Source organism: Schistocerca nitens, chromosome 3 (assembly GCF_023898315.1).
Source record: "Schistocerca nitens isolate TAMUIC-IGC-003100 chromosome 3, iqSchNite1.1, whole genome shotgun sequence".
Taxonomy (NCBI): domain Eukaryota; kingdom Metazoa; phylum Arthropoda; class Insecta; order Orthoptera; family Acrididae; genus Schistocerca; species Schistocerca nitens.
The window spans coordinates 77,988,442-78,001,601 of NC_064616.1; the positions used below are offsets into that span (position 1 = coordinate 77,988,442).

The following is a 13,160-nucleotide window of genomic DNA, read 5'->3' on the forward strand; positions in this document are numbered from 1 at the left end:
AGCAGTGCCTGTGCCTATGGGGCAGCAATGGAACAGCCTGTTGCAGTCAATGGTCTATAGTTGGCATGGCCTCCACAACAGGCACAATTTCAGGGAAGTTGAAGCACTTAGGCAGATAATGCCCCATAAATGCAACCAAAACCTCTACAATTGCATACCACAATAAGTCCTTACTACAGTTCATTATATCTTCATAAGATCATAATCTTATGGTAGTGATACTTTATTAGTCATGCAAGTCATAAATGTGTTGCATTTGTGATAGTTTCTTCATAATGATGACATTTTAATACACATTAATTTGATCTTATGACTTTCTACAAAGAAATTGACTTAAATCTGTTATTTGTATAGTTATTTGCATGTGTTACTTTAATACAAGAAACACATGTTACATCAGCAGATATTTGAAATTTACCCTACTTTTACAAAGAAAGATCTGTTTTGTGAAAGAACTTTACTTTTTTCAGAGAACAGTGTTGTCTAGCATATTTGACATGTTCCATGCCCCTGAGGCCAATTAATTTAATTTAAGATCTGTAGAATGAACATTAAACCAAAACAAATTAATGCTTGTGTAAATTATGCATATCTCTCTCAGAGAGAGAGAGAGAGAGAGAGAGAGAGAGAGAGAGAGAGAGAGAGAGATCTGATATCTGGTACCACCACTTCAGCTAGCAAAAAATTTGTTCTTCCAAACACAGGACACTACAAGGTCCTTGACATCAAGTGTGTGCTGTGCTGAAACTGATGAGTACAATTTAAGATCGTTGATTAACTAGATGAAGGTTACTTTTATAAGTAACAGATTCAGTTCCTTCTACGAGAGCTCTACCTCACCTAGTTGTAGAAGTCACGCCTTCCTTGACTTGTCTCAGGAAAGCAGCAAGCCAACCAAATTTTATTTGTTGTGGCTCACCTGGTTTTTCTTCAGTTATTATGTTATGCCTGTTGGTGAAAAGGGAATTGTAGAACCAATTAGGAAGACTTTGGAGTGCCAGGACAGCTGAAAGTATATTTAAAAAAACGTAAAATTCAAAAAATGTGTGTATCCTGCATGATATATGATACTTCTATCGTGGCTGTTTCTGTGTATGCTACTTGTGCCTATAGCAATGAGGTCATCTTGTTTCTTGTTACAAAGTCAGTGATCCTTTTGGGTGCTGGCCTGGCAACAGGCCACTTTCTCCTATGCGAGTTATACTGGGAATTACCAGTTATCTATATCTGGAGTCACTCTTAATAATTTTTATTGTGAAGTGTAATGTCAGGAAAGTATGTTGCCATGTATCTTCATCAATAATTACTGTGTAGTATTTTCCCCCTTTTAATTATTGTAATACATTGTATTTCAATTTCACTATGCTGTACTGCCAGCTGGTGTTATCTTCACTAACTTGTGATCTCATGTACACAGTGCCAGTCAGAATGACTTACCTTGCTATAACAATGTTTGTTTATGTTTCATATACATATATTGTAAATACAATTGTAAGGTATGGTTTTACGGGGATTTTATTACATATAGATTTATGCCATTGACTTTGGATCATATCCCTATAATTTTATTCTATTTTGTAACTGACCTTTTCTTATGGATGTTCACACTGAAATGACTAAGTGTCTTACCTATTCTCCTGATGTAGACTCCACATGTTTATATCCTGGTATGTACTCTCAACAGATAACGCAAAATTATTCTTGCTAATGCTGTTGTATTCTGAAGTATTTCTAACTAGTGACCTTTTATACCAACTTCCAGATCTAAAGATGACTATTTAAGTGGTTGAAACGTGTAATCATTGTTTTATAAATTATGATCTTCGTGGATAAAAGTTTTAATAAAACATCTACTGCATTCATAATTGCAGAGATTTGTGTTGTAGTTCACCTACAGAAGTTGATTACAGAGAAATCAATTGGCAAAACGAGAAGACTCTACTGCTGCTGTGAAGCTACAGATAACAAGCAATGAACAGTTTTCTGAAGTGATGAGTGATTTTACATGACATGGCATTTGGGTGAGCATGTGTCGATGTCGCACAAAGTATTTATTTCAGTGTGCTTTGGCAAAAATGAAAATTGATTTAGATAGTGTGTGATTTTTTTTCCAGTTTACGCTAATTATACCTTCTATTTTGCAGGTGTCCATATACACACATTCTCAACAATATTATGATTCTCACACTTTGGCAACAATGAACAATCACACCTTTTCTCAGTCTGAATACTAATGTTCATTTCCAGAAAGCAAGAAACATTGCTTTGTGGCGTTAGGAAAATTGAATGAATGTGTTGCAATGACCTAGTATAATCTCGAACTCCTGTGAATGTCTTTTGCACACACACACACACACACACACACACACACAGAGAGTGTGTGTGTGTGTGTGTGTGTGTGTGTGTGTTAGGAAGTGATGGATAGAGAGGGGCGGAGGGGGAGAAAGAGAGAAAGAAAAAGAAAGAGAGAGAGAGAGGGGGGGGGAGTGAGAGGGGGGTCACAGAGGAGGGGGACGGGGGAGAGGGAAGGCTGACAAATTCAAGGGCACAAGTAGTCCATATCTAGTTATACTGTAAACCTTGTTCTACAGCCACAAAATCTGAGACAAACATGAGGGAACAACACACTTCACAAACACAGATTAAGCAATGGGATGATGCAGTCTACCCTATAAACAAGTTGTGGATGCATTATGTTAGCAGATTATATTAATTTTCCTGCAGTTGTGTACACAACTTTTCTAGAACTGAAAGAAACTTTCATGGAGAATGTGTGATACCACAACCCACAAAATCACAAACAAGATGTTCTGAAGGCAGGGCAATTGAATGAGCACCCAAGAGCCTATTAGGGGATGTAATAATATATTCACATATATCTTTCATTAGAACAGCATAGGGCATTCTGAAAAAGAATTTTGGGTACTCATTACGCTACTGTTGCATTACAAATCTTTCAGCATTATGAGTGATGGTTTATGATCACAGTGGAGGCAACCAAAACCATAATACTTCCTATCCACAATTTTGACAGTAAATACTAGACTTAAATTGTCGCTTTCTCTGCTGTTATATAAAATCCTCATTCAATCATGGTCTGCATTATGATAAAGATTTTTGGTAAGTAAAACACTTTACATAGTCACTACTGTAATCCAAGACATTCTTCAGCTATAGAAGGTATATCAGCTGATGTGAGTAGCTTGAAGGCAAATAATGTAGAAGATACAAATATCTGTGAATCAAAAGAAACGTGGTAAATTATGTTTTGCAACAACATACAGTTTTGAACAGTGTGTACAGCACGTAGCTAATGAATGGAAGAATAGACTACTGACTGCACAACTACAGGTATGTAGTCATAAAAGGATGGTAACTTTGTAATTGCATAGAACCAAGTGGAAAAATAAAATGTAGAAGAGTGACTGGCTTACACTTGTGCCGTGGTTCAGAATTCATGTTAAAGTCGGCATTTTTCACATCAACAAACATTGCCAGAGATGAAAGAAGTGGTAGGTGACAGATTAAGATACTAGGAGTGCCTGGAGACCAAAACTGTGAACTCTGGATTTGTAGTCTGGCACTTTAACACATCTTTTTCCACAGAGCCACCAAGATTCATGGGTACTGCAACTAGGTACTGAGTGACAAGGATAGCAGAACAGCCAACGTGAAGTTGACATGTCATGTTTTGCATTTCAACAATTAAAACTATTTCAATTTATATTTGATAGTGCAGTATGCTGCTGTACAATAAACATTTTCTAATTAATTCACAGTTATTCATACTTACTGGACTTTCTATTCATTGGCTTGTGAAAGCTAATGACTATAATAAGTGTTTTGCAACCATGTTTCTGCATTGTTACTTTATGTTTCAGGAGGCCCCACTTAAAGCTGTGTTATTTATCTGGTAAATATCAAAGAATGGTAAATAATGCATTCATGGGTATTGTGTGTTTAATGATGGTATCATAGGATAATTCTGTCTTCTCTTTTCTTAAGTAAATCATCATGGCTATTTGGTATTAAACTGATGTTCACGTAAGTCATCTTTCACTTAAAAAACTACCAAGTTCACACAGTATCCAGGCTGGATTTTATGCTGTACTTCAGCCAGTTCCAGATTCCTTAATTGTCCATGACTGTGTGTGAAGTGTGTATTGATATGGCAGCATCATATATAATCAGTCACTTTAAGCTTCCTCAATAGTTTTTTCACCCTTCAAATGTTTCCTATTCCCAAAAATCGATATAGACACAGCAATTACTAACAGTAACAACTAATTCCACAGTTTTTGCCATTGGTGACAATTTAGAGGCTGTCAATTTCCATATAAGGCGTGCCCTACAAAGATGATAGGATGCCAATATGTTGTTGTGAAATTTTCAGTTTGGAAGTAATTCATCACTGAGTGTTGCAACAATTCTAAGTTAATTAACCCCTGTACTGTAGAAGTTACCAGCTACTGACACAGGTGGGTAGCACAGAATCAAAGTTTTCAACTTCGAGAGGCCAGCGCTAAGTTGCGAGGACAAAAAAAAAAAAAAAAAAAAAAAAAAAAAAAAAAAAAGTTATAATCCTGAAACGTGAACTTTTGGATGATTTCAGAAAATAGCCATTTTTTGAAGTTCAGTATCTTAGAAAGCATTGAGTGTAAAGACATTTAACCTTTAAAAATTGTATGCTCTACAAGAAAAATGTAAGTGTTGCTTGTTGCAGAACACAAGGAAAAAAATTTGTACAGAAAACCCAAAATATCCCTGTTTTTCAGTGAGGTTTAAACACTATATTTAATGTAGTATATCAAATTCAGTTTAAACTGTGTTCACAGCTGCAGTGCTTCATCTGAACAGACAGTACTATGCTCTGAAGGAATTACATATTTACTTCTGTATTATCTAAACTGTCATAAGAAAACCTGTAAGGGAACATGGCATGAAAACTGATCATTTCTGAGTATGGCAGTGAAACAACACTATCACAATAGAAAATTTATTCAATAACAAAATATCAAAATCATTTGTTAATTCTGGTAATATGCAAGGAACAGTGTAAATAAAGGTATCATTATGCTAACATACAACAACAGAAGTGAAAGGACAAATATGTGTACAGACATCATAATCATATAGCATTAGCATCATCACAACCTGATACAACTCCTATCATTGACCACATCTGTCTACTTTTTCTTCCTTGTACACCAGTTCTCTGTATTCTCACTAATCTGGTCCTCTCCTTAATCCATGACAATATCTGAAGACATATTTCAACCCTTTCACTGTCCACCTCTTGGGAGTGCACCACCAGCCCAAAATCTAAAATGTGAAATGGGAGTATAGTCCATATGCCACCCTGTTTTGTGCACATGCTCACTTATTATTGGATTAAAATGTTTCACAAATACATCCCATTTAATGCTCTCTATTTGCTGGAAAGCTTATTATGTATTTACTACAGTTTTATGTTACTAGCTATATGTTAGTGAATGCAACATATGTATTAATGTAATTTATTTGTTGGGCAGAAAGGAGAATGAATAAGTCTTGAAATGAATTAAATTTATTAGAAGAAACCACAAAATCACTTTATTGAAAAAAGTGAAGCAATATAGTGAGGTGAACAGACATTACATAAAAATAAAATTTATGTAATGAACAGACTTTTCAGCAGGCTGTTATTTTAAATTAGTACTTTATTTAGCACTACTAGCTAGTTTTCAGTGTTCATTCTGAAGTGCACAATAAATGTGGATATATCATTCTCATAGGTCACACACTGTGTACAATTATATACAGCATAGGCCTCAGTTTCCACGACTTCAGAATAGGTATCCATAAAATGCACGTACACAGCTGTTAGTAATGTTTCTTTGTGTAATACTGTCTGAAACAAGAGTCAATGACAATGGATCATGAAATTCTTCACACACAGGCCTTCTCTTTGACGGTTTCTTATTGCTTTTACACAAAGTTCAATAATTTTGTTTCTCTAGTAGGTAGTGGACTTTGGGTAGGACCTGTCTTGATGCTCAAGTTTTTTTAGGATACCATATGATGATCTGATGACCCTGTTCCTTAACTTCGTACAGTACAGCTTCATGAAGCTCCTCAACCATCAGATGAGCTCCATGTGATTTTTGGACATGCCATTTTGTTTCTGGTGACTTTTTAGAGACTTTATTGCTGAAAATTCAAGCTGGGCATTTGTATGTCAAAAACATCTTATATAATTTGCAGTATTAGAAAAAGGATATATCACTATGCTACTCACCATAAAGATAACACATTGAGCTGCAAACAAGTCGTCCCCCCCCCCCCCCCCCCCCCGCCCCACATTGTCATCTCCAGCAGCTCGGACCAGAATCATCATACCTATCTGCAACTCAATGTGTCATCCTTACGGTGAGTAGCAATCTATCCTTTTCCTAATGGTGTTGATATTCCAACCTGCAGGTTCCACTGTCTTATATAATTTAATTATCTCTCATTATTTCAATGAAACTCAGAAGCCTTTCTTCCGAGTCAAAATACCCATTGAAATGTTATAACCCACCTCGGTTTTACATTTTAGTATTGGTGATTCTGACGTATAGTTCTCTTTCTTTATTACCACTGGGACACAATAATTGGACAGTTGTAAGGTGATTGGCCTGCCATCAAAGAACCAGCAAATTCTCAGAGCTACAAAAAGTAAATTCACCCCTTTTAGAATTTTTGTCCATTTTCAATGATATTTCTATTCTGTTTTGTTCCAACGGCATTGGTAATTCTATGACAAGTCATAAGAAAAGTTACAGGTTTGTATACTGCTCTTTGATAAGATTGTGTGACAATTCTTGAGAAATGGGCTCAATAGACTGGTTACATCATCACCAATTTTACTCTGTTCTGAATGTTTCAGAGTTTTATGTACACAATAAAATCCTAGTAAAAGCCAATTTCAAAGTCCCACAAGATTAAGAGCTTTATACCAAATCAGTTTAATTTTTTTTAATGTATCCTCTCGAAACACAGGTGACTCTGAAAAGCAGCAAGCTTTTATCTATACACGACTTTGCATTACGAATAACTGCTTCTCAAAATCTGTATCTTAAGTAATCACTCACTTGCTTTACAGACTTCAGTGGAGAAGAAGAGGTTTACTACTAGTCCCCAATATATAATTCTCTCCTTGAACCACATCATGTGGCCCATATTTAGTTCACTCATCATAATAACTTTGTCAACTTCATAATCAAAGGCAAAAAAACATTTACATCAATGTGAATGAACACAAGAAGGATCTTCTCATTTTTATATTTGCTTTAGTGCCTCATTTTTTGTACAAACTTTTCTTCTGTGACACTTCACAACAGTCACCATGAAAACCAGACTGACAATTGGGTGCAGTAACTTAACACAAAAACAGTGTTCATTTCCTTGGTCTACAGCCATACTTTAGAACAGGAACAGCATTTCCACAGAGGGGAGAAAATAAATAAACAAATAAATAAATAAAGATTAACTTCAACAATTCAGAAGAGCACAAACACCAAAATATTTATGCGTCTTTTCAGTGACTTTTTTCAGTCTAGGCAAAAAGTTGAACTCCCAATAAAATTCCAACTACATTGATACCTATTCAGACTGGTAAGTTAATTAACTGAGTACATAAAATTCAATTGGTCTTTCAATAACACATAAACATGAAGTTTCAAAACAGATCTAAGGTGTCACAAAAATGCAGAATTTGACCTTTTCCCAAAATCTGTCACCACACAAGCTTTTGTTAGAAGCATCTAGAACTAGTACCAATATATTTGTCAACCATTTTATTTTCTGTGGCTGATGAAGAACAAAATCAAGGAATACACTACAAAACAAACACTTCAAAGTGAAACTCTCCACTTAAAAAAAACTGTAGGGAACAGTAATTGTTTCAGTTTCATTTAGTGTGAGGGAGCAAGACATAAAAACACAAGTGGCATTTTACATGTACTAATAGCACATTAAATATACTATGCTATAGAGGCTTACTTCAAAAATGCTCAGCATCCAAACATATGAAAGGAATGACAACAGCAGGGAATTTAGAACTTAGAATGGTCTTAGTTAAAAAAGGACTACAATATGTAATGAAGAAACTAAATCTGAAGTAAAATAATACAATCTACACAGATATTGCTACCCTGAAGAAAAGAAACAAGATAGAAGCCTATAACATTATGAAGAGAGAGGCAACAACAAAGAGGAACACTGTCATAATCACTAAAAAATTGCATTACATGGCAGAAACAAATAATAACGCAGTGACTTTGTCAAGCACATAACGCACACAGCGAGGTCACATCATCTGTCCAGACCAGAATAATAACATGAATCCCTTAATTCTGATCACAGATTAGAACTCCAATAAAATTCCAACTAAACTGATACCTACTCAGACTGGCAAGTTAATTAATTGACAAGTCATCAATCCTAATTATAAATTTAATACCATCAAACTAATTTTCTCAGGTCCATAGACGCTATCGAGATCTTGTCTACATAGAGAATTATCGGCTGGAAGGAGCAGTATAATTTTACCATTCCCCATTTATATAGTACACATGACTCTGAAGATGGCAAAATGTAGCTTGGTTTCCTAGCAGTTATTTTGAACAGTCGTTGAAGCCACCTGGCAGCAGAGACATACATAGCATCCCACATTCTGGGAATCCATGTCACTTCATTTTGAAGGAAGGAACTTGGCCCGTCCAGTTTGCTGGAACACCAGGAATAGCTACACATCCAGCCTCTGTTAGGATGACTACAAAGACCTATTTGTATACTGGGGGTGCACAGTAATCTATTGACCAAGTCTTTACGTAGCCCAGAGAGCAGCTTTCCTGCCTATTCCGTTGCTGTTTCTGAAGATGTCAATGGGAGCAGCCTGGTCTTAGCCACCCACGAGCTGTTTGTGATGTTTAGAATTACAAGGCAAGCCACAACTACAATGTTTGTGACTGTGCTGTTACTATGTTTGCACTGCAAGATACCAGAGCTGCAAATTGACATGCAACACAGTAAGCCCTATTGTCCAACCCCTGTTATCGTGATCATATTCATGGTTCGTGGCCATGTTAATTCATTTCAGTGCTCTCTTTAGGGACTGGTCTTTATTCTAAAGACAGAATTGTTTGAGCGAACTTTTGTTCTAATGACTTGTCCTCTAGCAAGTCCATTGCTTGGTCAGAAGCTGCTTTATTGAGAGTGATAGTATTGGAAATTTGTGACAGGGCTGCCTCTCATTTATGTGAGCATTTCTAAATATATGCATTGCCAGACTACACTGACTCTCATTGGCCTGTAGCTTCCCCGCAGTCCCTTTTAGTTATTAATTCTTTATTAGGTCATGAAACACCTGCTGTAAAAAATGAAATCCAATGCCTGGGACGGAAGATCAGCAGGTGAGTGATTTGCTATGGAAAAATGATAGTTGGTAAACCTCAGAAGGATATTTGTTCCATCTTTTGATAATCTGTATTAATTCAGACTCTTTAAGAGGAGAGACAACAGAGACCCCAGCATAGCACACTACAGCTACAGCTTCTCACACAACAACACATGCTATAAAATGAATCTGTCTATACCAGCAAAAATAAAATGCTATTTAACTAGAAATGTCACTATAAAGAGAAACACAAGGAATATGGCAGAAACCATATTACATTAAAACCACTACGCACATGAAGAGAAATCTTTCGATATAAATACATCAATTAAATGGCACTTACAAACTCTTTACAGAAGTTACAACACGAGAAGCATCTAAAGTAACGATGACTACAGATCAATTTTATTTCTATCTTGATGGGGACATGAATAATCTACAAAGTGACAAGATGGCCTACAAATGGGATTTCATATCTCAAGGGCATTACCCAATATTTTTTTAAATCACAACTAAAATTTATTTTGGGAGAAGGCTTACAAAATAAAATACAAGAAATGGTTTCTACCACAGACATTACCATTGTACTATAATAGCACAATGCAAAATTAAACAGAAAAATGAATGGGGTCCTAAAAATAAATACAAAAAGGGAAAATAAAGCCCTTTCAGCACAAATAGAAAAACCAACTGGTTCACACATTACACTCCATATCTAACTATCCTCAAAAATAAAAAGGAACTGTACCAAGGAACATGATAGTGAGAATAAATTATGAAAAAATATGGAAGAAACTAAAATAGTGAAGAGCAATGGATATGAGAGCCACACATAGATTCAAGTAAAAGATTGAGACTAAAAAAAAAAGTTGTAAACAAAACACCCACACACAGACAAGAACAAGAGAGCATACAAACAGAGCACAATAATACTCACTGCACACGCAAAAGCAAAGAATAGATGATATAATGACTTACATGCTTAAATGAAAATGAGGACAAAATGCAAGAATTTTAAAGCAAAGCAGGTCAACAAACAGTGTATCTCATAAATGCCGTACAGGAAAATAGCTACCACTACACAGCTACACATTTTTAACCTCTCTATTTTTATGTTGTTCTACGTAGACAAAAATGTTCTTAGACTCCTATTTAAAAACAGTCTTTCAGAATTTTATGAGCAGCCCTACACTTAATTCGTATTCCTTGTAACATATCTCACTGTAGTTTGTTGAGCATCTACATTACACTTTTGTGCCAATCAAATAAAATCAACTATTTTTAGACAGTTCCAGCTTTTTCAATAGTTCTAATTTGATAAGACAAGCAATAACCAAGATTGTGTAGTATTACTAGAATGAAAGTTCTTTCTGTCCTTTAAGATGTTTCATGTCCCCATAATACTCCCAGTTAACCACACATTGCCATTTACCTATCTATTTCACAATTTGGGATAAACCATCATGTATTTGTCTCATTACTTGTTAACCTGTATTTTTAATCAAATTGTGAATATGTTTACCTTCCAAAAAGGTCAATAAAATATGAAGCCTATTGTGAATTTTAATTGGGATCTTCATGAAGATAACAATTTTAGTGGACAAAGTGCAGACTGTTCATGCATATACACCCATGAAAAAATGTTTTGCATCAGCCCGGTCCCCAGAACTCTTGAACATAGACGTTGACTGTGGATATTGTATCACAGACACAGTTCTTTTGACTGTTCAGAGATGTCACTAAACCCACCCAAAGACGTAAACAACCAAGCAGGAGCAGCACCTATTAGATGGAGTGGGTCTGACAACTGATCAATTCCAGTCACTCTACCAGGAAGGAAGTACACGGCTCATGTTGTCTGTACTTTAACCATGCCTACATGGTCAATACTGTGAATCAATCACATCCGCATTGTTACTTTGTGCCAGGAAGGGCTCTCAATGAGGGATGTGTCCAGGCGTCTCCGAGTAAACCAAAGAGACAGGAACTGTCGTCGAAGACATGCCTCGCTCAGGCAACCCAAGTGCTACTACTGCAGTGGATGCCACTACCTACGGATTATGGCTCGGAGGAACCCTGACAGCAACGCCACCATGTTGAATAATGCTTTTCGTGCAGCCACAGGACATCGTGTTAGACTCAAACTGTGCGCAATAGGCTGCATGATGCGCAACTTCACTCCCGATGTCCATGGCGAGGTCCATCTTTGCAACCATGACACCATGAAGTGCGGTACAGATGGGACAACAACATGCCGAATGGACCTCTCAGGATTGGCATCACGTTCTCTTCACCGATGAGTGTCACATATGCCTTCAACCAGACAATCGTCGGAGACGTGTTTGGAGGCACCCCGGTCAGGCTGAACACCACAGACACACTGTCCAGCAAGTGCGGCAAGGTGGAGGTTTCCTGCTGTTTTGGGGTGGCATTATGTGTGGGCGACATACGCCGCTGGTGGTCATGGCAGGCACCGTAACATGCTGGCGAGGAGAAAGATACAATATTGTTTCTCCGCCAGGACTACTCCCCTCCTGGTAAAAATGAGATCCCCCCTGAGTTCCAAAATAGTACTATCTATTTCTTTCTATTCCGGTGTGACATGATTACCTTTGTAAACCAAGTATGGCTTGGGCTGCAAAACACGATCTCCTCTAGGAGTAGATTTTGAATATGTTATTAAATTCATATAAAACACATGGCGTAGTGAAGAATGTAAACTCATCAATATTCCAAGGAGGCCCTATAAGCTTCCAATCTATGCACGAGGAAGGGAATACAAAATTGGTGGTCAACAAGTCACCTGTCTCATAATGCCCAACTCTGCTGTCACTGCCCCAGACCACCCCCCTCCCCCCATATTGTATGGACTATAAGATGAACTTTTTCCTTCTAGGAATTGCCTCAAAATTCAGGTGTGCCTTGCACTCAAAATTAATACAAAAATGTCCAGCGTTTGATTTACAATTTCCACCAGTCTTGAAAATGGCCATATAATCGATGCCATGGGAAGCCTATCTCTACATGGCAACACTGGATTCAACTGGCAACAGCAGTGCACTGATGTGACAAAGACGAGTTGCACGTATTCATAGGATTGCTAAAGTCGTCTCCTTCATGGCCTGCCATAACAAATGTGCAAACAGAGGACTGAATGCAAATGGTGAAAACTAGAAAATGGCAAATTGAAATGGATTCAAGGACACTGTCAAAATGGCATTTGAATTAATACAAAAATGATTGAAACACACACTCATAAGCTATCATTATACTGGAAATTAATAGTCTTTAAGGTTGGAGTCGGTTGGTGCTACAGGTAAATGAAGTGTCAGACTTGGCATGTGAACCAAAACCAAAATATCTCAGAAAATGCCACAGAGTTGAAGAGAAAGTACTATCTTTCCATCACTTTATTATTCAACAATGAAAGAAAATCAGTGTGGAACTAGCCAAATACAGAATATGGAGGAAACCACTCCGACATTTGATGTACCGAGTAACAGAACTGCTGCCATGAAAGGTGCTAAAAGTGTAACTATAAAAACACGTGGATATGAAAAAAGTCACTACACTGTTGTCCTTTCATGTTGTGCTGATGATACTAAGCTTATTCCAATGATCATTTTCAAGTGCAGAACAATGTCAAAATCTTCTGAAATATCGATAGGTGGTGGTGTTCATGTATGTGACAAGGATTGGATGGCTGATGCTGGTATGAAATTATGGATTAATTGAGTGTGGG

General features: G+C 36.9%; 1 protein-coding gene across 7 annotated transcripts in view; it reads right to left on the reverse strand.

The window, feature by feature from the left end:
* Positions 1–819: 819 nt before the first annotated feature.
* The window catches only part of LOC126248040 (glucoside xylosyltransferase 2), a 170,053-nt gene continuing 157,712 nt past the window's right edge, over positions 820–13,160 (reverse strand). The window contains exon 8 of one of the 7 annotated variants that reach the window (XM_049948667.1): positions 820–948. In XM_049948667.1, coding sequence (XP_049804624.1) covers positions 938–948 — 11 coding nt within the window. In that variant the 3' untranslated portion in view covers positions 820–937. Of the gene's footprint in view, positions 949–5,040; positions 5,891–13,160 lie in introns of those variants that run through there. The other 6 variants (XM_049948669.1, XM_049948661.1, XM_049948662.1 and 3 more) reach the window with 6 other exon arrangements.